Source organism: Erinaceus europaeus, chromosome 21 (genome assembly GCF_950295315.1).
Source record: "Erinaceus europaeus chromosome 21, mEriEur2.1, whole genome shotgun sequence".
Lineage (NCBI taxonomy): Eukaryota > Metazoa > Chordata > Mammalia > Eulipotyphla > Erinaceidae > Erinaceus > Erinaceus europaeus.
Window position 1 is genome coordinate 5,861,157 of NC_080182.1, and position 26,493 is coordinate 5,887,649.

A 26,493-nucleotide genomic window follows, 5' to 3' on the forward strand; every position below is an offset into this window, starting at 1 on the left:
TAGGTACTCCTTCCTGGATGTTCGAGCCTGGCAGAGTCCTCCAGCGCCAGGGTCTTTAGATTTAGAGGATTACAGAGTCCAAGGAACATGCCCCCTGACTCACTGGCCCTCAGGGAGCCCCACATCTCTGCCCCATGCTGCCCATACCCAGCTCAGTCAATCCTAACAGAGCTACTCACCACACACCCACTGAGACTGCGCCAGGCCCCGAAGTTCAGAACCCTTGGACAGTACCTTTCGCTTTCCCTCAAGATGTCACGTCCTTTCTTCCAGGTGTAGACGGGCCTCGGCGAAGCTTTGGGCTTGCACTCGATGACAACATCCCCGCCCACTCTGACGAGAGTCACTCTTTTTAGAAGGGTTCTCGAAAAATCTGGACCTGCAGCTGGAAGATCACATAGAAAACAGAATGACTGTTACGGGGGTGGGGGTGGGGGGAAGAAACGCCTAGTAACTCTGATTTTTGCCTTTTTTTTCTCCTTCATATTTGTGGTGCCTGCACTATGAATCCCCAACTCTCTGCTGCCATTCTTTTTCCTTTAAATTTTTTTTATTTGATAGGACAGAGAGAAATTGAAAGGGGAGGAGGAGACAGAGAGAGAGAGAGAGACATCTATAGACCTGTTTAGCTGCTTATGAAGCATCTTCCCTGCAAGCGGTGAGTGGGGGCTTGAACCTGGATCCTTGTGTATGGTATTCCATGTGCTTTAGCTGGGCCATGGCCTATTTATTTATTTATTATTTATTTATTTATTTTTCCTGTAAGGCATCATGTGCTATTGCTGTAGGCTGCAAAGAGAGGGAGCTGAAGTCTTTCCAAGAGAAAGAAGGAATTTGTACACGGAGGCGTACACCAGCTACGCACGTACCGGTCCATGGACCTGGTACTGCACACCCTGGAGGTCACAATGTACCCTGCTCAGGGTGCCAGGAAAGACCCTGGCAACGTGCACCTTACCATGCTGGGGCCCCGGCTTTGGATGCCAGCACCACAGGGCAGCACCAGTGGAGCTCCATGGACAGTGGAGCAGTGCGGTAGTGCCTCTCCCCCTCTCCTCTCTGAGTCTATAAAAATAAGAAATCAGGCCGGGAAGGCTGCTCTGTGGTGCTGTGCCTCCGTGAGACTCCCCATCTCAGTCTCTGCCATCATGAAGAACAATTACCCCATGTTCAAATCAACCATTATTTTTGATTGTGTTTTTGATACCAGGTCTTTGCTGGGGTTTCATACTGGCCAGAGTCCACCACTTCTAACTACCCATCCCCCCACCCCACCCCCACCCCAGTAGAATATGAGAGGAAGAGGAGGGAGAAAGCAACAAAGTATTGCTCCACCACTTGTGAAGCTTCCCCTCTTCAGAATTCTTCCACGTGGTGGATTGGGTCTCAAACCCAGGACCTTGCACAGTACCCACCAGGGTGAGACCCTGGCCACTCCTGGTCCCTCAGGGATGCCTAGAAATTTAAACACTTTGCAGTCAGAGGCAACAAAGCACAGATTCTGTAAGGCTTCTGTCCGATGGTGCCACTGACGTATCTCCTGCCACTGCAAGTCTGTGTCGGCGACGGTTCTGGTTCTTCCGACCTCTGTGAGAGCCTCCTGATAGCACCAGCTTGCTCTGACTCGTCCCCTGCTTGGCTCAGGCAGGGGCCATTCTGATTCATTCTTAGAAAAGCCTGCTCGGGGCCAGGGAGACAGCACAGTGGTGATGAAAAAGACTAGCATGAAAGCAGTCCTAGGCCCCAACCTGGCAGCAGCTGGCAGAGGTCAAAGTCTAGGGGCTCGGGGGTGGCACTCCAGGTAGAGCACAGACATTACCTTGTGCGAGGGCCTGGCTTCAAGCCCTTGGTCTCCAACTACAGGGGGGAAACTTTGGAGCAGTGCTGTAGCTCTCTCTCTTTTTTCTCTGTCCCTCTATTTCTCATGCTTTATTAAAAAAAAAAAAAAAGGCCATTGGGTGTGGTGGAGTTGTGCCGGCACTGAGTCCCAGTGGTGAGATGGAGAGAGAGAGAGAGAGAGAGAGAGAGAGAGAATTCTATGTTCACTGTCCAGTCCTAAAAATTCATCTTGCCACCAAGCATGTAGCTGTGTGTACTTAATATTTACAGTCTGGCTGGAGGCAGCTCACTGGGGAGAGTACATGCTTTGCCATGGGCACAGCCCTGATCTGAGCCCTGGCACCACATGGGTGGTGCTCTAGCACCAGCAGAAGCTCTGCTGTGCTGGTTTGACCTCTGCTCTCTGTCTTTCTTCCTGTCTGTCTCTATATCTGAATGAACAAGTCAGCATGGGAGCCATGAAAACATCTATGTGTGAGCAACAGTCATTATCAACAACACCCATCTCTCCCGTAAACACAAGCTCTGTATCTTTGCAGCAGTATAGAAGCTGACCTGCTGTTGGAAAAAAAAAATCCATTTCTTTCTGTGTCCATCAAATCCACATGTTCTAGAAATTTTAGGGAAAAGCATTTGTCTCTTGGAATGTTAATTTTAGCACATTTCTTCTACTTGTTTTAAGTGTCTTTTATTTGTGAATAACAGTAGCTTACAAGATGGTAAGAATACAGTGCATCTTTCCATACCTCACCGACCACCAACACTTCTGTGTCTCCACCTTCCCAGCTCCCAATGACCACTAGAGTTCTCACAATAGCAGATGGCTTTTATTTATTTCATCAAAGCTAGAGAGGGCCGGAAGAGAGAAGCCAGAGCATCTCCAGAACCCCTGGCGAGCTATTCTCCTGCCAGGATCCTAGCACCTCTAGAACCTGGAGTTCCTTCACTGTTTCCTGATAAGAGTTTAAAGGTCTAGATGATGCATGTGAAGCTTAAGTTCTAATTGCTGACCACAGAGAAGCAGTGTTTGGAGAGGGTGGGTGGGGTTCACTCTTCAATGTCTCCAACTATATACAAGCCATTTAAAAAATAATGTAAAACAAGCTTCAGTGGAGGCGCGCTCAATCTTGATTACATGCTCTGCTTGTGGAGGTACTTCCAGCCATTGCCTGAGAAGAAATAAAGCTGGGGAAGGTTATTTTCTAATGGGATGGAGTCAGATATGTGAGGAACAGGAACAGGTCTGCTGTGTGAAGGGGGAATTAAATAAATGTGCCTGGCAGACAGCTGATATCTCAAGCTCAGGACCTGGGGTCCATGTGCAGAGCCTGCAATTCAGAGAGTAATTCTCTAATGAGGGCAGTTAACAAGCGACAGGGCCAGAGCAGGTGCCTCTGCTTCCGTGAGATAAATGCATCATTACCTGATCTGCAAACTCAATGGTAAGAGTGATAGGGTGGTTGAAAAGCTAGGTCCAGGGCAGCCTAACACAATATTTGTGTGATCATGTGACCAGCCACCACACAGCTGGGCATGACACAGTGAACAGAGTGCAGGCCTTACAAGCAGGAGGCCCAGGATTCCACTCCCCGCACCATGTGTGCCTGACCGCTATTTGCATTCTCTCCCTCTCATAAATTGACTGGCAGGCCAAGGGGCGGGCTTGGAGGGCTGGGGGGGGGGGATGGCTCAGCAAGGGTGAGGCCCTCAGTACACCAAACTGTCCACTGTGGAGCAGACCAGGGTGGGAGGGGGAGGGAGGGAAGGAAAGGGAGGGAGAGGGAATTGGAGGGAGCAGGTGAGAAAAAGGGAGGGAGGAAGAGAGAGAGAGGGAGGGGGGGAGAGAGATAGTTGTGCCTTGGGACTGCTAGCTAGCTCTCCCCTTTATTGCTTTTCCAAACAGCCTTTATACCATCCACTGACATCAAGTGAATCACATCATTCACATCAGGTACAAAAGGTGCCGTGTGCAGAACACGGGCTTCGAGCCAAAGCTAAACACGGGCTTCAAGCCGGGCATAGCACTATCCCCACATCATCAATTAAAAAAAATTATTTAAAAAATCACCCCAGTAAATGCATTAGCATGACTAAAAAAGTGAGTCAAATTCTTAACAGAGAGAAAACAACATATAGAACTTTCAGGAGACAGAAAGAGAGGGGCGGGATAGGGATAGGGATAGGGAGAGGGATAGGGAGAGGGAGAGGGAGAGGGACAGGGAGAGGGAGAGGGAGAGGGAGAGGGAGAGGGAGAGGGAGAGGGAGAAGAGGGAAGAGAATGTATGTAAGGGCATGATGGATGGGCTGAATTTTTCCCTTGTTCAGTGAGAGAAACTCGCTCTGAGACTAGCACAGCATTTAATGGGGGGGAGGTCTTGGCAGTGGATCCTGGAGGCTGTCTGTCTGCACTGATTGTCTCCATTAGGGGATCACTGAGCAACGCCAGCATCCACGTGTTCCTGACCCAGGCTCCGTGCCCACTCACTCTTAGGCCAGCCCACCAGATGGGCCCCTTCTGACTGTGGGCACACACCTGAACCTGAACTGACACATCAAGGGAAACACAAGACAATTTTCTCTCTTGTCCTAGCAAATAAAATAAAAATTTTAAAAAAGGAAAAAAATGATATTCAGGAGTGGTGAATTCATCATGTAGGCACTGAGCTCCAGCCCTAACTAACCCTGGTGGTGATAACAAATATATATCTATGTTATAAAGAAAGTTTAGAGTTGAGGAATCTTCCATGGGTGTGGTTGTGGCAGAGATCACGGTGTCTAACCAGTACATTGTTGCTACAGAGAGACCTCAGAACTCTCTGCCCTGGGGAACAGTTCAGAACTTGGACCCTGATGAAGCAGGGCTGTCACTGAGAAGAGGAAGCACCTGACTCCATGGGGTTGCACTGGGAGAAACCCACCCAGGAGGTACAAGGTGGAAAGAGACAGATCTCTGCTGTAGAGAGAAAGATGGCGGCTGTGATGGGACCTGTGTCTGCCTGAAACTCCCGTTGAAGCTCTACCAATGGCGACTTGGAGACTTTGGGACTGATTAGTGACTTGATGGTCTTAGAGTGGTGCTTCATGGGATTAGTGGCTTTAGAAGAAACATCAGAGTGCTCTGTCTCTCCCCCCCCCCCCCCGCCACCCCTTAAAAACAAAACAAGACAAAAAAAAAACTCCAGTTTCTAGAAGGTTTTCAGAAGGGCTGTTTGGTATCAGTTACAAATCTGTATCCCAGAAAAGCCCTTCTTCAGTCTCTCTCTCTCTCTCTCTCTCTCTCTCTCTCTCTCCCATTTTCTCTCTCTCTCTCTCTCTCTCTCCCATTTTCTCTCTCTCTCTCTCTCTCTCTTTCTCTCTCACCACAGGCCTATATTACCATCAGTTATGCAAACGTTTTTCACCTTCTAAGGAGGAATCTGCAGTTGCACTGGGAGTGACTTTACATAAATCTAAGTGTGCACACGGCAGGGGTGGATCTGGCAGGACAAGCTGCTTCTTCAGAAAACACATGCAACCAACAACTATATTTACTGTAAACCATTAATCTCCCCAATTCAAAAAAAAAAAAAAAAAGGAAAACAAAATGAAATAAACCTTGGGAGTAGAAGCCTTGTGCCTCAGTGTCCTTTCTCCAGACTGGAGACTCTAAGCAGAGGTGTGTGACAGCCACCTGGGGAGGGTCTGAGCAAGGAGCTGGGCTCTCACTTCTCACTGAGCACACACGGTCAGCTGCGGCTAGAGCTCCCTCTGCCAGGTGCAGAATCACCAGGGTACGTGGCCATAGGAAGGCGGGACCTTCCTGCTCAGGACTCCAGGGTGTAGCGACCTTGCTCCCAACGAAGTGACCCCCAACGAAGTAGTGACCCCCAACGAAGACCTCGGTACCCCGTAACACATAAACCTCATATGAATGTACCCACACACTGCCACTGCAGCTGGCTGAGTGCTGTGAGGCTCACTGACTGACTTCTGCTGTTCTTATGTTAATACAGCACCCAGGAATAAACCCAGTGCCTTGCATATGCATCACACCATCTCTGAGCCACCTCTCTGCCCAGATCTTTCCCTTTTTTATTTCTAAGAGGGAGGCAGAGAGAAAGAAGAGACACAACAGCACACACATAACAGTTCCATCACACCGGGTGTTCCCTTGTGGTCCTGGTTGGTGGTGCACCTAGTTAAGAGCATGCCTGCCATGCGCAAAGACCCAGGTTCAAGTCCTGGTCCCCGCTGGCAGGGAGGAAACCCAGGGCCTGACACATGGTAAGGTGTGTGCCCTACAGGCGATATATCCCACCAAACTTCATGCAGCATCAGGTCTAGTTCCTAGAAGTGCACACTCCCTCTCTAGAGGCTGTGTAACCGCAGGATGCTGGGAAACAGCTAGACACATTCAGAAAGCCGCTAGCTGAGGGGTGGCATTGCCAGCAGCGCCGTTGTGCAGAAGACTGTATACTCCGTTCTCACTGATGGACAGATAAAGACAGAGCAGCAAGGAGACAACAGCTCTAAGGGAAGGTCCCGGTGCTGGCTGGGCCCAGTCACAGGAGGGGTACAGGTTCAAAGCCAGGCAAGAGATAAAGTCGACCAAACCTGGAGCAAGTGCCACAGAAGTTAGGTGACCAGGCAGGGGAGGGGGTGGAGGAAGCTGTCAGAGGTTGGGGCTCACCAGATGGTTGGTGGTCAGGGGAGTGTGCTTTGGTGCTGGCCAAGGGGTGTAACAGGTATGAGGATGTGCCTTTCAAACAGAGATACTGCACACTGGATTAAAAATACAGATTGGGAGCCAGGCAGTGGTAAATTCTATTAAGGAACCTATGCAAAGACCCAGGTTAAAGTCCCCAGCCCCCGCCTGCAGGGAGGAAACTTCACAAGTGGTGAAACAGGCCTATAGGTGTCTCTCTCTCTCCCTCTTTTTCCTCCCTCCCCTTCTCCCTGTTTCTCTTTCTTCTCTACTGGATAAAGACAGAGAAAAATTGAAAGGGGAGACGGAAGGGGGAGGACAGGAAAAGAGACAGAGAGACACATGCAGTCCTACCTCACTACTCATGAAGCTTCTCCCCTGCAGGTGGGAACCAGGGGCTTGAACCTGGGTCCCTGCACACTGTAATGTGTGCTGTCTCTTTATATATCTATCCCCCCATCTCTCAATTTCCCTGTTCAACCAAATAAAATAGAAAGAAAGAAAAAAATGGCCACTAGGCACAGTGAATTCAGTGTCACTTCCGATATAACTTCAGATATAACCCTAGTGGCAATTTTAAAAAAAATGATACATTGTACAGCATCTTTTAAGACAAGGTGTCAGGGGATCCTCCTTCCACTCCCTGTGCCACCATTGTCAGGGGACTTAAACTTCTAGCCATAGTTTCCTACGCAGTGTGTTACGATGTTGCGTCCTGTCAGAGCACAAGACAACATCTATACCAGCAAAGTGATGGGTGTTGGAACAAATGTGTGACCCCGTTACCTCGTCACCAATGAAGATGACTAAAGGCCCCTGGAATCGACATGTAGTCTTCCCTCTCCACCAAGGTCTCTCTTCTACTCTCTCCTCACACAGTCACCTCCCCCCAACTCCACTTTGAGAAGCCACTTCACTCCCAGACACCACAGAACTTCACAGAGATGCCATTGAACATCGTGTGACCCTTAGGGATGGCTTTTCTTACTCAAGACCCATCTGAGTCCTGTGTGCTGACAGATCCTCTTTCTTGCTGAGCCCAAGTGGCTCACTGGTTTCTGAAGGGAGATGCATATCTTGACTGTTGGCATCCCAGGCATTGTGAATAAGTGACAAAGTTCTGAACACAGGCTCCATTTTCAGGAGATCTCAACACCTGCCCACAAGCAGGATTAAGCTCAGCCCTTTTCCTCTTTTATCAAAGGCTGTAAAAGCCACTCAAAGGGAGTAGACATGGGCTGAAAACTTCCTACTCTAGGAAACACATATTTAATCCATTTTAGAGCACCGAGTCTTATGAAAAAGCTAATGTGTTGATGAAGCCTCATTTCTGTGATGCTCTGTGTGCCAAACCCTTCAGCCTACTGGGTCACTCCATCTTCAGATGGATAAAGAGACCTATCTGTAATCCTGTGGTCTTGTTTTATTATATCAGAGCAAATGAGACAGGCTGTGTCATTAGACTTGAGGACAATGTCCTAAGTACTCAAAGCTATGACTTTTTGAAGAGAATGAAGCTCTTCAAGGCCACATCTGATCATGAGTGGGCTTCATTATTGAATGAAGAGCGTCATTGAGTTGCGAGAGTGAGCATGTTAGAATTCCAGTAGCCAAGCAATGGCAGCTCTTCCCAGACACACACACACACACACACACACACACACACACACACACACACACACACACACACACACACGGGCAGCTGACTGACACCCAAGAACCAAGAACCTACCAAGCAGCAAGGATTCTCTCTTCAACAGATGGTTCTGTGTAAGCTGGTACACTGTCTACCTGCCTTATCTACTCTGGAGTCAGCTGGTCTAATGACAGATGCTTACAACTGACTCTCCAAACAGAACACAAGGAAGAACTTGGTTTTGAGTGCACACCCATCTCTGAGGGATAGATGCTTCCACTGTGGTCGGTTTTAAGCTACTAAGTGGAGGTCACCAGGTGCTGTGCTAAGACACACCTGCACAGGAGGGAGTGAGCCGGAGTGGGCTTGCTGTAACGACAGTCAAAAGGCGTTTTTCAAAGGGATAGTTCAGCCTGTTAGAGGTTTGATCCCCAGCACCACCTAGTTCCAGAGCTGAGCAGTGCTCTGGTTCTTTTATTGTTTTCCTTCTCTTTCTCCTAATAAACAAATTAATCCTTACAAAAATTGAAGGCACTGGCATTACCAAGCATAGGCATTACCAAGCATAGGCATTACCAAGCATAGGCATTACTGGCATTACCAAGCATAGGCATTACCAAGACAAGGACCCGGGTTCAAGCCCCCACTCCCCGCCTGTAGGGGTCACTTCATGAGCAGTGAAGCGGGTCTGCAGGTGCATATCTATATCTCTATCTACCTCTCACCTCATACTTTCTTTTTATCTTAACAAATAATTTTTTTTTTTAAAAAGGAAAAAGTGGTCATAGCACTGGCACTGAGCCCCAGCAGTAAACTTGGTGGCAATTAAACAAATTACAAATAAATAAAAGTGAGTGCTTTGCAAGTGAAGTTCTCCAGGGGGCCAGGGGGAGATGCTGCCTTTTCTGGCTGGGATGTCCTTGGTGCAGTGTCCATAATTCAGATGGCAGCATGGGCCAGCGGGGCAGGAGTGTCCAGCTATACCATCCAAACTTGCCCCATCCCAACTTGCTTCTACAAGCTAGGAAACTACCCCATTGTGGGGGCTGAATATCAGCTCTAGGAAGCAGGTGCAGCTGGGGGCACCTCCATGACCAGCACCAGACCCACCTAGAGGAGTTCCTAACTTGGACGACCTCCCAGCATGCCAGCCTCATGGCCAGGGCCTTGAGGGTTTCCAGTGTGATAAAATTTGCCACAGAGATTGTGATTTCCTGGGACAGAAGTCTGGGAGCTTTTTATGCCTGGTAGAGCACACACATTGACATGGATGAGGACTTGAGTTCAAGCTCCTAGTTCCCACCTTCAGAGGGGGCAGTTTTATGAACACTGGAGAAGTGCACTAGCTATTTCTGTTTTCTGTCTCCCTCTCTCTGCCTTTCATCCTCTACCTAAAATATAAGGAAAAAAGTGACCACTGGAATGGGTGGAGTCCAGTTGCCTAGGCACCAAGCCCCAGCAGTAGATCAATGGACAAAAATAAAAATAAAATAAAACAAAATAAAATAAAAACAAAGACGTGCAGACTCTCAGGCCCTAGTCCAGAGCAGATGTCAGATGGCTGGTCTAGCAGGACCCCAGAGTGGTGACACACGTGGCAGAGGCCACCCCCCAGGCCAGACTGCCAGAAGGAGGAGCTGGAGGAGGAAGAGAGCCCTTTCTTGATTCAGTTTATGAACTCACTCATTTAGAGAGGCTTTGGCAGGTCTGCAAGTCAAAAATGTAAAATAATAAATACACCAAAAGTGTGGCTGTGGTTGCAAAGAGACATTCTCAGTAGACTTGTGTTGGTCTGCTTCTGGATTCTGCTTGTGAAGCCTTCTGATTTTATCATCACAATGGGTTCGCTTGTGTTGCTTGCTATGTGTTCTGTTTGCACGTCCACTGTTGGCTGGGCACCCCCTGCCTCTGGGACATTTGGTTTAGTCATCGCTGGTTCATGCTTCTTCCTTCTCCCTGCCCCCTGTCGTACCTACTTCCTTTGCTCCTGACTCTTCCGCCGGAGGAGAGAGAGGCAGGACAGAATTGGGTTGTGATTAGATTAGATTAGATTAGTTTGTTGAACCGCATCTCCGCTCGTGAATAAAGATTGAACTGCGTTCTCAGCTCAGCCATGAGTCCCTGGTCGTCTCTGTCTCCCGCCCGCGAAGCCAGCCTGGCAAAAACGACAGACTTGCTACCTTAGAGGAAAATACCTCCAATACAGACAGAGATGGATGGCAAGGCCAGTGCACCATCAGCTCTGGCTGATGGCCATGCTGGGAACTAAGCCTGTGGCCTCTGGGACTGCAGACATACAAAGCTTGTTCTTTAACATACTGAGCTATATTTCCGGCCTTTGAACCCAGGGCCTATTGCGTGGCAAGGCACACTCTACTGGGTGAGGTTTTTTCTGAACCCTACTCAGGGGATTCAATCTCTCTCTCTCTCTCTCTCTCTCTCCTCCAGAGTTATCATTGGCTGCATTACAAATCCACTGCTCCTGGAGGCTATTTTTCCCCTTTTGTTGCCCTTGTTTTTTTTTTTTAACCGTTATTATTATTGTTGTTATTGCTGTCATTGTTGGATATGACAGAGAAAAATCAAGAGAGGAGGAGAGAAAGATAGACACCTGCAGACCTGCTTCAACACCCATGAAACGACCCCCCTGCAGGTGGGGAGATGGGAGCTTGAACGGGGATTCTTGAGCTTTACACCATGTGCGCTTAACCTGCTGCGCTACAGCCCGCACACCCCTCCACAAACCCCAGGGAATTTTTTAAAGTCACATTATTTACAGGAGAGTCATATTTTCCCAGGAGTGGTAAGACCTTCTGATTCTAACATGGCATATATGGAGGGTGAGGAGGGCAGATGGAAGCTCCCAGGGGACCAATCAAGGGAGCCTCCTCCATGTCCACAGGAGAAAACATCCGTGAGCGTCAGTTGGAGGAATGACAGTCTCTCCACTGCAGCAGGCCAGGCACAAAGAAGGAAGTCTCTGCTGAGGGCCTCAGGATCGAGTCTACTGCAAAGATGGACCTCTAGTAAGAGCTGCCATCCCATGAGTATACCACCCAGTGCTGGGGTAATTATCAGTAGTTTCGATCCATGAAATACAGATATGTTACATGCACACTAAATCACCAGACAGAATATAAACCAAGACTGAGGGAAAAGTGTATTAAATACATGCTTCCAGCATCATTTATTCATGACTCCAGGGCTGCCGTCTGGCTAGAAGGGACCCTCCGCTCGAGTACTGGAGTGACCCAACTCTTGATCCAATGTTGAAACCAACATGGTTTATTTCTTCCCTCTACAGAAGGGTCTTGACTGAATTCGACTTCAGCATGACTCTAATACGAACAAGGATGAATCTGTTCATTGACCCCAAAGAACTAAATGAGTCTTCTACGAGAAACAAAGTGACTTGTGCAGTACAACCCTACTGGAGCTTACTCAAGTGAATCAATACTCACTGATGCACTGTGCTGAAAAACCACATCCTATCATTCACTTAAGATGAACTGTAGGGAACTGCCCATCCAACACTTAGCTGCCGTTAACTTCACCAGGAGTGCAGTTGGTTTGGGAAGGGAAAATAGGGCATAAAGGGGATTTCTAATCTTATTCAACATTCTCCAAACTGGTCATTAGCTAGTGTTTCCAGATTTTGTTCAAGTTTCAATTCCACCTGTGCAAGACTTACAGATCTGATGCAACAAGGTGGAGAGGCATTCAGGATTGTTGATGTGCAGAAAGCTATCCATGCTTTTTTTTTTTTTACAACTTAGCCTCTGTCTTTAGGTCACATCATTAGTTCTCCTTTTGGTTCAAATATAAATTGTTTTCCCAAACTCAGATGACCTTCCCTATCCACTGCCTGGTGAATTTCATTTCCTAAAATCCTAGAAGCTTCCACTTCACCCCCATTTGTCTTCTCTGGATCGTTTACTGCCATCCTGACTGTCCACATTCAGATAGTCAGCATCAAGGTGGCTATACGATAGCTTGGGAATTCCCATTTTATCTTCCCTGCACTCACCTGCTGGTGACTTCCGGGGCCCTTATGGAAGGACTCAGCTCAAGAACGTGTTTGTAGTGATACAGTTCTTCTGAGAAACTATTCAAAACAAGCACTAGGACATATAAGCTGGGGCAGTGATTCTTAATTTACAGACCTGAGCCCTTTGGATTCTGGTTGAGGGAGAAAGTGGAGAGGGCCTGGGGAGATCTATCAAAGCTCTATCTTAAGTGAGTATAGCTCCTGCATATGAAAGACTGTATTTCTGCATATATCTCCATCTCTCTATGTCTCACGCCCAGGAAAGAAGACGCATTCTCATACTTAGATAGACAGATGGACATATATGAGTTTACAGTGATGTTTATGCACACACATCTCATAAACACTACTGTGTCGCTGTGTGTGGACATGCTAGATACAAGATATTCTGCAACCCTGAGCACTTCTGCCTCTGCCTTAGGGGCTCTTGATGTCCTCCACCTTCACCATGCAATGACAACCCCTCCACTTGTGGTCACTGTTACAAGTCAATGTTCTTATTTTAGCCAAAGAAGCGAAACAATCATTTGTGGTTGTTAATAGATGTCCTGGACTTGTAGCTGGGCAAGGACATGTGGGGTTGAGGATCACTCAGCTGCAATCTCTCAATTGCAGCCTGCTTTTAACCAGCTGGCTCATAGTTCAAGAAGGAACATATTTCTTTCTGCAGAGACTGAAGGGAGTTTATGATGGTGAACTGTGGGTCAAATGTGTCAGTTCCAACTACCAATAATCTGAGCCAACCTGGGACTGGGAACCACTCTGCTTGGCCTGCAGGAATGCTGGATTCACAGCTCCTGCAACCCAATAGGAGAGATTCCATTTTTGTTTAAAATACAGCCCGAGTTCTGCAGCTCTTACTTAACCTGTTTTGACTGTTTAAACAATGTCTAACTTACAAAGGAATTGTTCTGCTTGTTGAAGAAATTCAGGAATTGGCTTGACAGATGTACCATAGGAAAGAACAGCCATGAGGTTTTGTGGGCTAGAGAACTGCAGTAGGAGTTCTCATCTGTTAAACTGGAATCCACTCTCAGGCTTTCCCAGTCTAGCAGCACCTCATCTGAAGAACTTATGGCAGCTTCCTGAGAAAGTCAGGGAGTTTCCCAACAATGTGCCTGCCTGTGCCCACTAGACCACCACATGGCCAGGAACTGGAGTATGCAGTTTGCTTCTGCCCACCTGCAACCCTTCCCCAACCCTGCTTACTCTTAACCCTTAAAAGCCTTGCATACTGCCTGCGATGTGAAGATGTTTTTTTTTGGAGACTAGAAGCTGTCATCTTTGGGGAGTAGCTAGCACATGCATAAACCCTTTTCTACTTGCCAATACTTGTCTTCTTGAGTATGGGATTTCAAGAAAAATGCACTGAACCCAGGCACTTGGTAACATTCCTGACATGTTTGGTGTGTGTGTGTGTGTGTGTGTGTGTGTGTGTGTGTGTGTGTGTGTGTGTAGGTAAGTATTTTTAGGATTCAAATAGAAGCCCTGATGATGATAACTCCAGAAACAGAGAAAGTTACTGACCCTCTTTATAAAGGCTTCAGCTCCAAGAACTCTCACCAATTACTTCTTCTTCTAGCGTTTGCCTCACCAATTACTGTCCCTGTTGAAATGTTGCTTTAAATTAAAGCTCTTGGTGAGCAGGTCAGTCAGGGAAGTTTGCCCTTCCTTCCTGTGTCACCTTGCACAGGGTGGAAGACCATTCAGTGTGTGGGCAACTACTTAGACATGTCAGATGTGCAAGGCAGGCCCCAAGACTGGAAAACTGACCCATGCTTGGGGTGTAAGGCAGTGGCACACCTGGTTGAGCACATACGTTATGATGAGCAAGGTTCTGGGTTCAATCTCCCTGTGTTCATCTGCAAGAGGAAAGCTTTGTAAGTGATGAGCCAGTGCTGCAGGTGTCTCTCTTTCTCTCTTCTTCTCTCCCTCTCCTTCTCTGTCTTTCTCTCTGTCTCTATCCAATGAGTAGATAAGTAGGTAAACTATGAAGTCAGAGTCAAAACTTTTATTTTTAATGTGGCTTTAGAAAATGACCTCAGGGTCTCACATGAGCATAATACTGGCACTGAGGGGACTCTGGATCTGTCATTTCATCCTTTGCTTTTAGAGAGGCTGAGAGAAAGAGGAGAGGGGAAAAAAGAAACAAGAAAAGACACTATAGCACAAGTCTTCCATCCATGGGACACCATCAGCATCATATACAGTGTTTCCATGTGGTTTTGGGGTTTGACACCAGGGCTTCATATACTTTAAGACGACGAGCATGTAAAGTGTCTCCCAGACTGTGGGTAATTTCCTTTCCTTTTCTTGCCGGGACGTGGACTGCACTATTCCACCATTCCTGGTAGACTCCCTCTTTTAAAAATTCAGCTAGAAACAGAAAGACAGAGAGTGGGGGAAGGAGACACACCACAGCACCACTCACGAAGCTTCTCTGGTGCTAAGTATAGAGCTCCTATGTAGAGACGGGGACTTGATCTAGGGACCTTCTGCAGTGAAAGTATGTGCTTCACTAGATTAGCTAACACCTGACCCCCTTTCTATGTAACACACAGAAATGAACAGCCTGGTATATATATATAATTTTTTTTTTATTGAACCAGGATTATCACTGGGGCTCAGTACCTGCATGATGAAACCACCACTCCCAGCAGCTACTCCCCTCCCCCCTTTATTTGACAGAACAGAGAGAAGTTGAGAGGGGAAGGGAGCTAGAGAAGGAGACAGACACCTGAAGCACTTGCTTCACTGCCCATGAGCATCCCACTTGCAGGTGGAGAGTGGGGACTTGAGCCAGGGCCCATGAGCATAGTAATGTGTGTGCTTAGCCTGATTATTTTTAATGGTCATAGTATGAAATCACTGAGCATCTGATTGCAATGATCTGCTGACTCAGTCCTTCAGCTTGTAAAGCAGCTTGACTTCACTATCACCTGGCACATCCACTCCATCTCCACCCACTCAGCACTCACTCCCTGACTCAGTACCATGCCGAGTCCAGAGGAGACAGTAAGGAGTGGGACCAAATATGCCCATGACATCATTCATAGGTGAGTTAAAATACACTGGAGAGAAAAGACAGCAGAAAGGGTCGGGTGGTAGCACAGCAGGTTAAGCGCGCATGGTGCAGAGCGCAAGGACTGGCTTAAGGATCCCGGTTCGAGCCCCTGGCTCCCCAGCTTCCCACCTGCAGGGGAGTCGCTTCACAGGCGGTGAAGCAGGTCTGCAGGTGTCTGTCTTTCTTTTCCCCTCTCAGTCTCCCCCTCCTCTCTCCATTTCTCTCTGTCCTATCCAACAACAACGACATCAGTAACAACAACAATAACTACAACAGCAAGAAAACAACAAGGGCAACAAAAGGGAAAAACAAACAAACAAAAAACAATAAATACCAGCAAATTACAAAAAAAAAACAACCAAAAAAGACAGCAGAGCCACGTGTACTGATGTAAAACATGGTCACGGCAACCGTTACGGAAGGGAAACGGGAATGGGCACAGCTATTTGAGCAAGCAGATCAGAGCTGCAGATGCAATGAAGTGACGTGGGGAAGATATGGTTCCCCGCTGTAGGGAGGGGCGGGACGGTGAACCTTCAGAGCAAGGAGGAAGGGATGCCTGGAAAAGTGAGACCGGACAAGAGGCCCCTGGCGCACAGTGTGGGGAAGATAGACCTGCAAGAACTAAGGCTCAGCTGCCGGCTGTAATCGAAACGCCCAAACCGAGTGCGACCTTCCTTCTCATCAAAACGGAATGGGATCTTCAACATCATGGTTGGAGGCTTGTTGTTTGGGTGGGGTGGCGACTCATCCCTGGGTTGGCTCTGTAGTAATAAGAACCTCAGACCCGGGGAGTCGGGCTGTAGCGCAGCGGGTTAAGCGCAGGTGGCGCAAAGCACAAGGACCGGCATAAGGATCCCGGTTCGAACCCGGCTCCCCACCTGCAGGGGAGTCGCTTCACAGGCGGTGAAGCAGGTCTGCAGGTGTCTATCTTTCTCTCCTCCTCTCTGTCTTCCCCTCGTCTCTCCATTTCTCTCTGTCCTATCCAACAACGACAACAACAATAATAACTACAACAATAAAAAACAACAAGGGCAACAAAAGGGAATAAATAAATAAAATAAATTTAAAAAAAATTAAAAAAAAAAAAAGAACCTCAGACCCCAGGCTGAGCAGTACCGGTGGAGGGTGTACAGCGAAGCCCTCTGCGACCTCCCCTTCTCCTTCCTCCTCATTACTGGCTGAACATGTTCCCGATGAGATGTCTCCAGCCTTTCCTCTGTATGGCAATGTATAGCCACTGTGTGTTCCTCAACTGAGGACACCCATCTTCCCTCTCATAAATATGCACGGCATCCCCCTAGAAACCAACTCAGTTTCTGTCCTTAGATCATCCTGACTCCACTCAGCATAAAAGCAGACCCTACTTGCTCTGTTCTGAAGCTGGTTCTACAGCCTGAGCTAGACACATGCTTCCTGACTCAGAAGCTGTTTTCTCCCTCGTTCCCCGCCCAACACTCATCTCTCCTCTCTGGCTGCTCCTGTCATTTCTGTATCACACAGACGTTTAATGGGACCTTTCCAGTGAGTCATGCTCCCTCCTTCCAGGCTGAGGTCAGCAGCAAATCAGAATGCTTGGTGGCGGGTCTCCCAAGCGTTTCAGAAACTTCGGCCCCTTTATACACAAGGTTGATGAGGGAATATAGATGAGTATCAAGGGACTATGATACCTCCCATCCTGGAAACACCAAAAGGAGCCAGCCAGCCAGAAGCCAGAGGCAAGGTGGTGGTGCAGTTAGTTAAGTCCACACATCACACTGTGCAAAGACCCAGGTTCAAGTCCTTGGTCCTCACCTGCAGGGGGAAAGCTTCACAAGCGGATAAGCAGGTCTGTAGGTGTCTCTCTGTCTCTTTCCCTCTCTCTCCCTCCCCTTTCAATTTCTCTGTTTCTCTCCAATAATAAATAAATAAATATGTAATTAAAAGATTAAAAATGATCACAGGAGCCTCTTCTCATGGCAGAATGCATCGCCTGTTTCTCTAGCCACGCCTTCTACCTTAAGTTTCCCCTGCTCGATTTCTTGAACATTTATGCTCAGCAAACCACATACTCATCCAGTGATATGAAAGTTTTTTTTTCTTTCTTTTCAGGCTAGAGACTCACCTATCACACTCAGCTCTGCGTTGGAAAAAATAACTCCATGCTTGTTCTCTGCCACACACTGGTACATGCCTGCATCCGAGAGGTTCACGGTCGTGATGTTGAGAGTTCCTTGCTCCATCAGAATTCTCTCCTGGGAGAGAGAAAAAGGAACACAGAACCGTGACCTTCTGCAGTGGAGACCTCAAGGCAGTGGTGCTATGCACTCTATCAAAGACGCTTAATGGGAAGAAGAGAGCCATCAAAGCACCAATTTACATAACATGATCTATTTATCTGTCAACTAAATTTGCCGTGGGTCAGAAGCTAAATGGAACCACCCAGACATTGGTTGGTAAATGGAATTTAAATTGTAGGACTCTCTTGAGTTCTCATTGATTTAAAAGTGAAACCATTCAGATTAATATCCTCTCTAAGTAGATGAACTTGAAAGGTAAATGCTTCTTTACTGTACGTCTGCGTGTGCATGCGACAACCAAATTTTTGTTGAGAGTATTGATGAGATTGAAATTCTGAGCAAGAAGACTCTTTAATGAGATTTCGATCTTTTAAAATTTTTAAAAATTATTTATTTATTGGATAGAGACAGCCAGAAATCAAGAGGGAAGGATGGGATAAGAGGAAGAGAGTCAGAGAGATACCTGCAACACTTGTGAAGCTTTCCCCCTGCAGGTGGGGACCAGGGACTCGAACCTGGGCCCTTGTACATTATAACATGTACACTCAACCAGGTGTGCCACCACCCGGCCCCCTCCAATTTTTTTGTATTATGTTTATTTATTTATTGGATAGAGGCAGCCAGAAACCGAGAGGGAAAGGGTGATAGAGAGGGACAGAGAAAGAGAGACACCTGTAAATCGGCTTCACCATTAACAAAGTTTTCCCTCGGCAGATGGGGACTGGGGGCTTGAACCCAGGTCTCTGCATATTGTAACATGTGTGCTCAACCAGGTGCGCCACCACCCAGCCCCTCTTTTTCATCTTTTATTATGTGCAAACATTTTTGGTGTGTCAGGGCCTCATGCATGCATGATCCCACTGCTTCCAAGTCAATCCCCCCCCTCCATTCCTTTCATTTTAGATAGAGGCAGAGAAGAAGAAAAGGGGGAGGAGGAGGAGGAGGAGGAGGAGGAGGAGGAGGAGGAGGAGGAAGACAGAGACATCACAGCACGGCGTCACCATCCATAGAAGTTCACTCGGTGCCATGGTGTTTGAACCCAAGGCCTCAGGTGTAATGAAGAGTGTGTTGTTCTACGTGCTGAGCTATCTGGCAGCTCCAAGAGTGCCTTTTTTTTTTTTTTTGGATGAAACAGACGCAAATATGAATATTGGCTGTGGCTTTCTATAAAAAAGCAGCTGTCAATCACTGAATGCCTGCCCCTCCCTCTCGTGCTCCTGGGCTCTGGCTCGAGTGAGGCTCCTGTGGGCAGGAGCAGCAGGTGTGGAGCACATGCCTGCCCCTTCGGCAGCCTGAGGACACATGCTCTGTGTCACTCATCAGTTTCTGCCATACAGCAAGGACCTTCTCGACCTGAGACACCCACCGCTTGCATCAGAGGACAGAATGACGTCACCTAGCCCCAGAGAGGAGGTTCAGCCTGATTGGGCTTTCTTTGATCACAGTGGGTTACAGGGACCTTGCACCTCTGTCATGTTTCTGTGCTTGGCCTTAAGCTTTTTATTTAATAAAAGCAGATTGATTTTGAGCTTGGGCTACAAAAGGCTGCCAGTCTATTATTGCACAGACCCACCCCACCCAGAGCACTTCCCTGAGCCCCAGATAGAGTGGAGGAGGACCTGGCTCAGAAGTAGGCCTGAGGGGTGTCCAGGGGACACTGTCCTGTCATCCCCACTTTAGAATATTCCCTGCATGCCCTGAAAGTGAAGGGTCTTGAATGAGGGTCACCCTCTTCCCTGGGATGAAAGTCTGATGTGCCATTCTGAGCCTCATCTTCATTCACCTCAGAAATGGCGCAGAAAAGATGTCCCTGTCCCAGGACTGGTCAGAGCAGGGGTGCCTGCTCCCACCAGTGGCATCGCTGAAGGTCCAGTCCTTCAGCACCCTCCCCCACACCCCGAACACCCCCTACAGGGACGCCCCAAACTCTTCCTACCAAAACTCCCCCACCCACATCCCCATGAAGTTCTTAGGACTGCTAACATCTTTCTGCAGGCAAACCCTGTCCTCGAGTCCAATGGCTACCATCTATGGTGCTGCCACGTGGCATCAGACAGGGCGCAGACCCAGAGCTTTCCGCACAGCAGGGCATGTACTGCACCAGGTGAGCGATCACCCAGACCCTTGTACAGTGTGAGTGACAGACATAGGGGAGAGAGGAACAAACAGTTCTCGAGACGCTGTCCATGGTGCTGCTGGGTGGTGCTGGACAGAACGCCGGTGCCTCACTCACGGGGAGTCCGTATTTTACCAGGTCCACTGCCCAGCGGGCATCTTAGCCCCAAGTTCCTGCTGCTTCCAGGCTGCTCTCAGGCTGCAGGCGTGTCATCTCCAACACTGTCGTCACTATTTTGGTGGCAATGCTAATCTTGAGTGTGACTGGGTAGTCGGGGGGGGGGGGGGGAGGGGCTATGGCTCTGTGCTATCCAGAAGGCTCCACAGACAGAAGGAGTCCACTGAGGGGGAATCTGTAGCCCCTTCATCTCTGAGTCTATAGTCATAGAGATCTAGATCTCTGTTTTAGTACAGTTTCCCAACCCAAACAGCCTACAGCCCATTCCAAGTAGACAGCTTGGCGGCTAGCCTTGGAGATGGAAAAAGTCTCTTCTAGAAGCTACACTGAGCACAGGCTGGAGAACTGGGTTCCTGCACCCGTGGGCTGCTCTGCAGTGCCTTCTCTTCCCCTCCTCCTCCTGGCACTGGGCTGCATTACAGTCAACAACATTTATACACCTTCCCCAGATTTGGAAGCTACTCTCTTCCCTGATCCAGTTTTCTAGTCCTTTTACAACTATGACACCATCTCCCCAGACAATAAACCTGGGTCCACCTGCATATTAGAAGTCAGGTGAAGGTAAAAACTAATAAAGTCATGAGCCCCTTGGAATGTACCTAAAACAGACCTACTAGATTTTTCCAAAATGGAGACCCCCAAATCTTTATCTGTAGTATTCTTGCCTTTAGGTTCATGATTAGTCAACAACTTGTTCTTTTTCAGCCACCAGGTTCCAGATGCTATCATGATGCTAACCTGACTTCCCTGGACAGATGACCCCACCATGTGTCCCGGAGCCCTGCCTCCCCAGAGCCCCACCCAACTAGGGAAAGAGAGAGGCAGGCTGGGAGTATGGATCTACCTGTCAATGCTCATGTTCAGCAGGGAAACAATTACAGAAGCCAGACCCTCCAACTTCTTGCCTCTTGCTTCTGCAATTCCCACGGGAATTCCAATCATAGCTATTGATATACAAGATTGTTTTTTCTCTATCCCCTTGCATCCGCAAGATTGTAAACGTTTTGCCTTCTCTGTTCCGTCTATTAATAACACCAGCCCTGCTGATAGATTTGAATGGGTGGTGCTGCCCCAGGGTATGGCCAATAGTCCTACTATTTGTCAGGAGGCTCTAGCTGGCCGGGCTAGCTTCACAGGCGGGTAACAGAGACGACCAGAGACATACGGCTGGGCAGGGAAGCTGTATTTCTTTATTCAGGAACAACGATTCATAAACTAAACCAAACTAATCACCAAACAGAACTCTGCTGTCTCTTTGCGGCGGCACAAGCACTCTCTCTTACTCTGCCACTCTGGAACTCTGTCGGGGTTCCTAGGGGCGGGGCCAAGCAGGCCCGCGAAACTAACTGGACTGATCCAATTCTCTTGGCGGGGGAGAACTAGAACAACCCAATGTAAAGCATACAACAATTCCCCCTTTTCTTTTTAACTAAATGACTACAGTATCAGGGGTGTGGGGTGAACAGAAACCTATATCGTACAGGCATTTTTTAAAAAAAGAAACTGGCACAAACAGGGAGAAACATGTAAGCAAGTAACAAGAACCAGTGTGCTGCCAAGGGAAGGCCTGAGGGGGCCGGCCATTTTTTGCCTCTGTGGGCAAAACTTTATCAGCTTAAAAAAAACATTTCTTGCCTCTGGGGGGTGTACTTGTCTCGACGGATATTTGCATGGGGGTGGGGAACGGCCTAGAGTCCCAAAGGCAGCTGGCTGCAACTTACTTACTATGAAACAAAACTTGTTATTAGCATATTTCTAATAGAGAAGGAATTTGAGACTTTTACATATCAACAACGTCTTTTAACCTTTTGTTACACCCATTCAAGATGGAGTCACACCCTAGTTGTGCGCAGGAAAGGAAACCTCAGGCATGAGAATAATTAGCATAGCCATTGTGCGATCTACCATTTCTAATAGAGAAGGTAATCGAGAGTTTTACATATCAACAAGTCTATTTAACCTTTTGTTTAGACCAACTTAGTTAAAATATATTGATTGTTAACTAATTTTTACCTCAGACTTTAAATGTAAGTTAATTTTATCTTTATGAGAATTACATTGAAAACCTTTTTCATTTAACTTTGACTAGTAAGAATTTAGCCTTAAAGTTACTGTTTACCAAACTTTAAACATACACATAAACATGGTCATTAATACACAAGGAGAGAAACCTTTGTTACGAAGACATGTCATTTTAAACATGAATTTAAATCTGTACTGTCTTAGTTGTTGGGGGGGGGGGGTTCACCATCCAGAGGTGGCTTCCCGTGCAGCTTCACTTCTAGGAATTGCAGGTTGTGATCTCTGCACAAATCTCTGCGTACTCCAGCTTGTCTGCCTTCAGACCGGACCGGCAGCTGGAGATCTCGTGTGCCCAGTTTCGGCAGGGAGCCCGGGGGTCTGGGAGGTTCGGGATCGTTCCAGAATTCATAGCACGAGGGCGGGCAGGCCATCTTTGTAGAAGGCGTGGGCCGAGGTGCCCAGGGGTGGCGGCCATGATAGGCCGCCACGGCCCTGCCCCATGGCCCTGCCCCATGGCCCTGCCATGTCTGCTGCCCTGCTCACAGTGGCCGAGCAGCGTGGAGGGATCACGCATCCAGCGCCCTGCGCCACACGGTGGAGAGCCGGCTCCTGTGGGCTGGCCTGCGTGCTGGCACTGGGCTCCTGCGTGGTGGCATCGGGCTCCTGCGTGCTGGCATCGGGCTCCTGTGTGGTGGCATCAGCCTCCTGCGGGCTGCGGGGCTGCGGGCGTGGTGCGCGGGGTTGTCTGGGCGCAGCCGGCTGGCTGGCTGTTTAACCAGGTGGAAACGGCAGCTCCACGCCTCGCCTCCTGCCCGCTGGCTATTCCCGCTGGCTGTTCTGAGTTCGCCCGAGCGAGTGGAAACCACAGAGTGGTCCAGAGATAAATGTTCCAGAAACAGCAAAACAGTCTCGTGAAGAAAGAGCAGAGGCCTTTGGAGATCTCTTCACAAGCAGAAGAGAAGGCCATAGTGCATAGGTAGCCAAATTGTCTTTACTTATCTGAGAGATGCGCAGGTCAGGTCCACGTGGGCGCCATTTGTTGTTAAAATTTGGAGCCTCCAGCTGGCCGGGCTAGCTTCACGGGCGGGTAACAGAGACTCAAGGACACACGGCTGGGCAGGGAAGCTGTATTTCTTTATTCAGGAACAACGATTCATAAACTAAACCAAACTAATCACCAAACAGAACTCTGCTGCCTCTTTCTCGCGGCGGCGCCAAGAACTCTCTCTAACTCTGCCACTCTGGAACTCTGTCGGGGTTCCTAGGGGTGGGGCCAAGCAAGCCCGCAAAACTAACAGGACTGATCCAATTCTCTTGGCGGGGGAGAACTAGAACAACCCAATGTAAAGCATACAACACCCCACAATGATTCTGGGTCCATGCCCCCAGAGGGATAAAGAATAGGGGATATATCAAGGGAGGGGATTGGATATAGAGCTCTGGGGGTGGGCACTGTGTGGAAATGTATCCCTCTTATCCTGCAGTCTTGTCAATATTTATATTTTATAAATAAAATAATAAACAAACAAACAAATAAAATGTGTCTCATTAAATTCCTGTTTACCCAGCGAGGAGACCCCACCAAACACAGAGTCAGCATGAAGACATAGTCTTCCTCAGGCACTTACCCGAGTGAGAAGAGGCTCCCCATTCTTCAGCCACCGGTATGAGGGCTTAGGCCTTCCATTGGCTTTGCACTCCCAGACAACATTTTCTTCCATGGCTACTTGGATGTCACTGATTTTTTGAGCCCAGCTAGGTGGAGCTACAGTGGTTCAAAAACAAGGAAAAGATGCACACTGAGTGAATGTTCAGCCTGTTTATATAGTGCAATTAAAATAAATCTAAAATAGATTTGAAATAATATTCTTATTCTACATGTCAAAACAAACTGTTGAGAGTACAGGTATTAGAAAAATGAGCAGACAATGGAGGTATATCCCAAAAGATCTGTGCACACTTATGTTCATAACAGCACAATTTGTAATAGCCAAAACCTGGAAGCAACCTACATGTCCAACAACATATGAGTGGCTGAGAAAATTGTGGGCTATATACATAGTAGAATACTACCCAGCTATAAAGAATGATGAAGTCACCTTTTTCACTTCATCTTGGATGGAGCTTGAAGGAATCATGTGAAGTGAGAGAAGCCAGAATGATAAGGATGAATGTGGGTGTCATCTCACTCATGGAGAGAAATTGATAAATAAGAACAGAAAGGAAAACACAAAGCAGAACTTGGACTGAGTTTGGTGTGTTGCACCAAAGTGAAGGACTTGAGTGGGGGTGGGGTGGGAGTTCAGGTCCTGGTGCCTGATGGTGCAGACCTGGGTGGGGGGGTGAGAGTGTTTTACAGAAAACTGAGAAACTTTACACATGTACAAACCCCTGTATTGACTGTAAACCAATAATACTCCCAATAAAACAATACAGAAGGGGGAGAGAAAAGGAAATGAGCATACATGAGAAGCTACATCATGCTATCCTAAAATCTTTTTTTTCACTTAAAAATTTATTATTTTATTTGATAGGACAGGGAGAGAAGAGAGAAATGGAGAGGGGAAGAGAGAGAGAATGAGAAAGAGAGAGCGAGAGTGAGAGAGAGATACACCTCTGCTTCACTTCTTCTTTTGAAGCTTCTCCCCTGCAGGTGGGGAAACAGGGGCTTGAACGTGGGTCCTTTCTTGCATGTTGGAATGTGTGAAGTCTTCTTGGGTGTGGCACCACCCAGTCCTGGCTCTCCTGAAATCTTTCCCTCCCTCTTGGCTGTCACCTTGTCTGATGCTTAGTGGCCCAAAATGTTCTTGTACATAGTGTGTGTGTTGCTGAGGTAGGAGTAAGACATTGGTAGAGGGTAGGGACAGACACAGCTGAAAGACCCAGTCACACTGGAGAGATCTTCGACTTTGCTCAGAGGGTGATAAACACTGGGTCTCAAGGTCTGCAGGGGACAGCCCACACTGAGCTGGTGACTGTGCTCTGGGGAGTCACCAAATAGGGAAGTGACATGGACAGTCTGGGCCCCCTTCTCCCTCTGTCGGCCAACTGCTGATGTTCTTCTCCTACAGAAAGCCCAGACCCTGGTCTGAGAGTAAGATGCTTTGTTGAGACAGGAGCCTGCCATCTTCACAGGATGATAGTACCTGAATTAAGTGTACTTTTCTTTTTTCTTTTTCTTTTTTTCTTTTTTTTCCCTCCAAGGTTATTGCTGGGGTTCGGTGCTTGCACTATGAATCCAGTGCTCCTGGAGGCTATTTTTTCCCCTTTTTGTTGTCCTTGTTTATTATTGTTGTTATTGTTGTTATTGCCATCATTGTTGGATAGGACAGAGAGAAATAGAGAAAGGAGGGAAGACAGAGAGGGGGAGAGAAAGAGAGACACTTGTAGACTTGCTTCACTGCTTGTGAAGTGACCCCTCTGCAAGTGGGGATCTGGGGGCTCAAACCGGGATCCTTACACCGGTCCTTGTGCTTTGTATCATGTAACCCACCGTGCTACCGCCCAGCCCCCTAAATGTGCTTTTCTTGCACCAACTCTTTTCTCCTGGTTTACTGGCCTTTAGAGCAGCAAGCACTGAATCTTGGCATTCCATAACACTATGAAGCCAGCTGGAGTTCAGAGGGTGATTTCAGAAGACACCCCAGCCCCATCTTGTCTTGTTTTTGCAAGAGCATTCTCCCTCCATGAAAACACCATTCTGGGCTGAGCTCATATTTTCACAGATAAATCTTCTTCCTCCAGATTCCTGAACAGGTCGAGGGGAGTGTGTCACTAAGTTCATGCCAAAAGGTACATGTGGAAGTGTTGAGGGGTGTCTCTGGGTTATGCACAGAACTCTGCTGGCTCTGGTGCCTCACTGTCCTTTCTGTTGATTGGGAACCAGTGGGTCTGTGCACTATGGACTCAAGGATGAAAATAGGTAGGAAGCAAGGTCTTGGGAGGTCCTGGAGGACAACCTGGCTCTAGGCCCACCTGCCTGCTTTTGCAGAGATGTGTTCATTGGAAGAGAAATGAGCTTATCTGAGCCACTGCATTTTGGGTCTCTGTGAGGGTATCTTAGCCTGCCTCAATTAGATTTTGCTCCTGCATGCTGTGTAGACAAGTCTTGTGACTCTCTTCTCCACTAAGACTCCCTCATTACTGACTTATTCCATATGGAGAGAATGTCATACACAAGAATACAGCCCCAGGATCCCATATCTCTGAATAAATTCCGAGAGAGACAAGAGACAAAAGTGAAACATAAGTGGATGGCTCTATCATCCAGAGCGCTTTTGGTGCTGTCCATGGTGCTCCCATGTGGTGCCATGGACCAAACCTAGGGCTTCATGTATAGTAAGGCATGCACTGATCCTCCTGGGCCCATCATCATGCTACTGCTAACTGCAATGGCCAATGTATTTAGGTGGAAGAACTTCAGCCGAAGGTTTATGCAGAAGAGAGGCACGACTACTGTTTTGGAACACTCTCCTCACAGATGTCACCTCATCCATCACTGGATTCACAGGGAAGTGACCAGTGTTGAGGCCCAGCCATTCATTTACCTTCCCAACAATAAACAAGGATACAACACTCAGCCAGCAGAGGTCTCCAGGCCCCTGAATAATACCACCTCCTCATTCTCC

The 26,493-nt window shown here is 47.9% G+C and overlaps 1 protein-coding gene across 4 annotated transcripts in view; it reads right to left on the reverse strand.

Moving 5' to 3' along the window:
- LOC103124848 (contactin-4) overlaps nucleotides 1-26,493 on the reverse strand; it is a 422,242-nt gene that overhangs the window by 117,210 nt on the left and 278,539 nt on the right. For all 4 annotated transcript variants that reach the window (XM_060180337.1, XM_060180335.1, XM_060180336.1 and 1 more), the window contains exons 8-10: nucleotides 23,494-23,630; nucleotides 17,376-17,505; nucleotides 235-385 (exon numbers count right to left, since the gene is read on the reverse strand). In XM_060180337.1, the coding sequence (XP_060036320.1) occupies nucleotides 235-385; nucleotides 17,376-17,505; nucleotides 23,494-23,630 (418 nt within the window). The remainder of the gene's footprint in view (nucleotides 1-234; nucleotides 386-17,375; nucleotides 17,506-23,493; nucleotides 23,631-26,493) is intronic.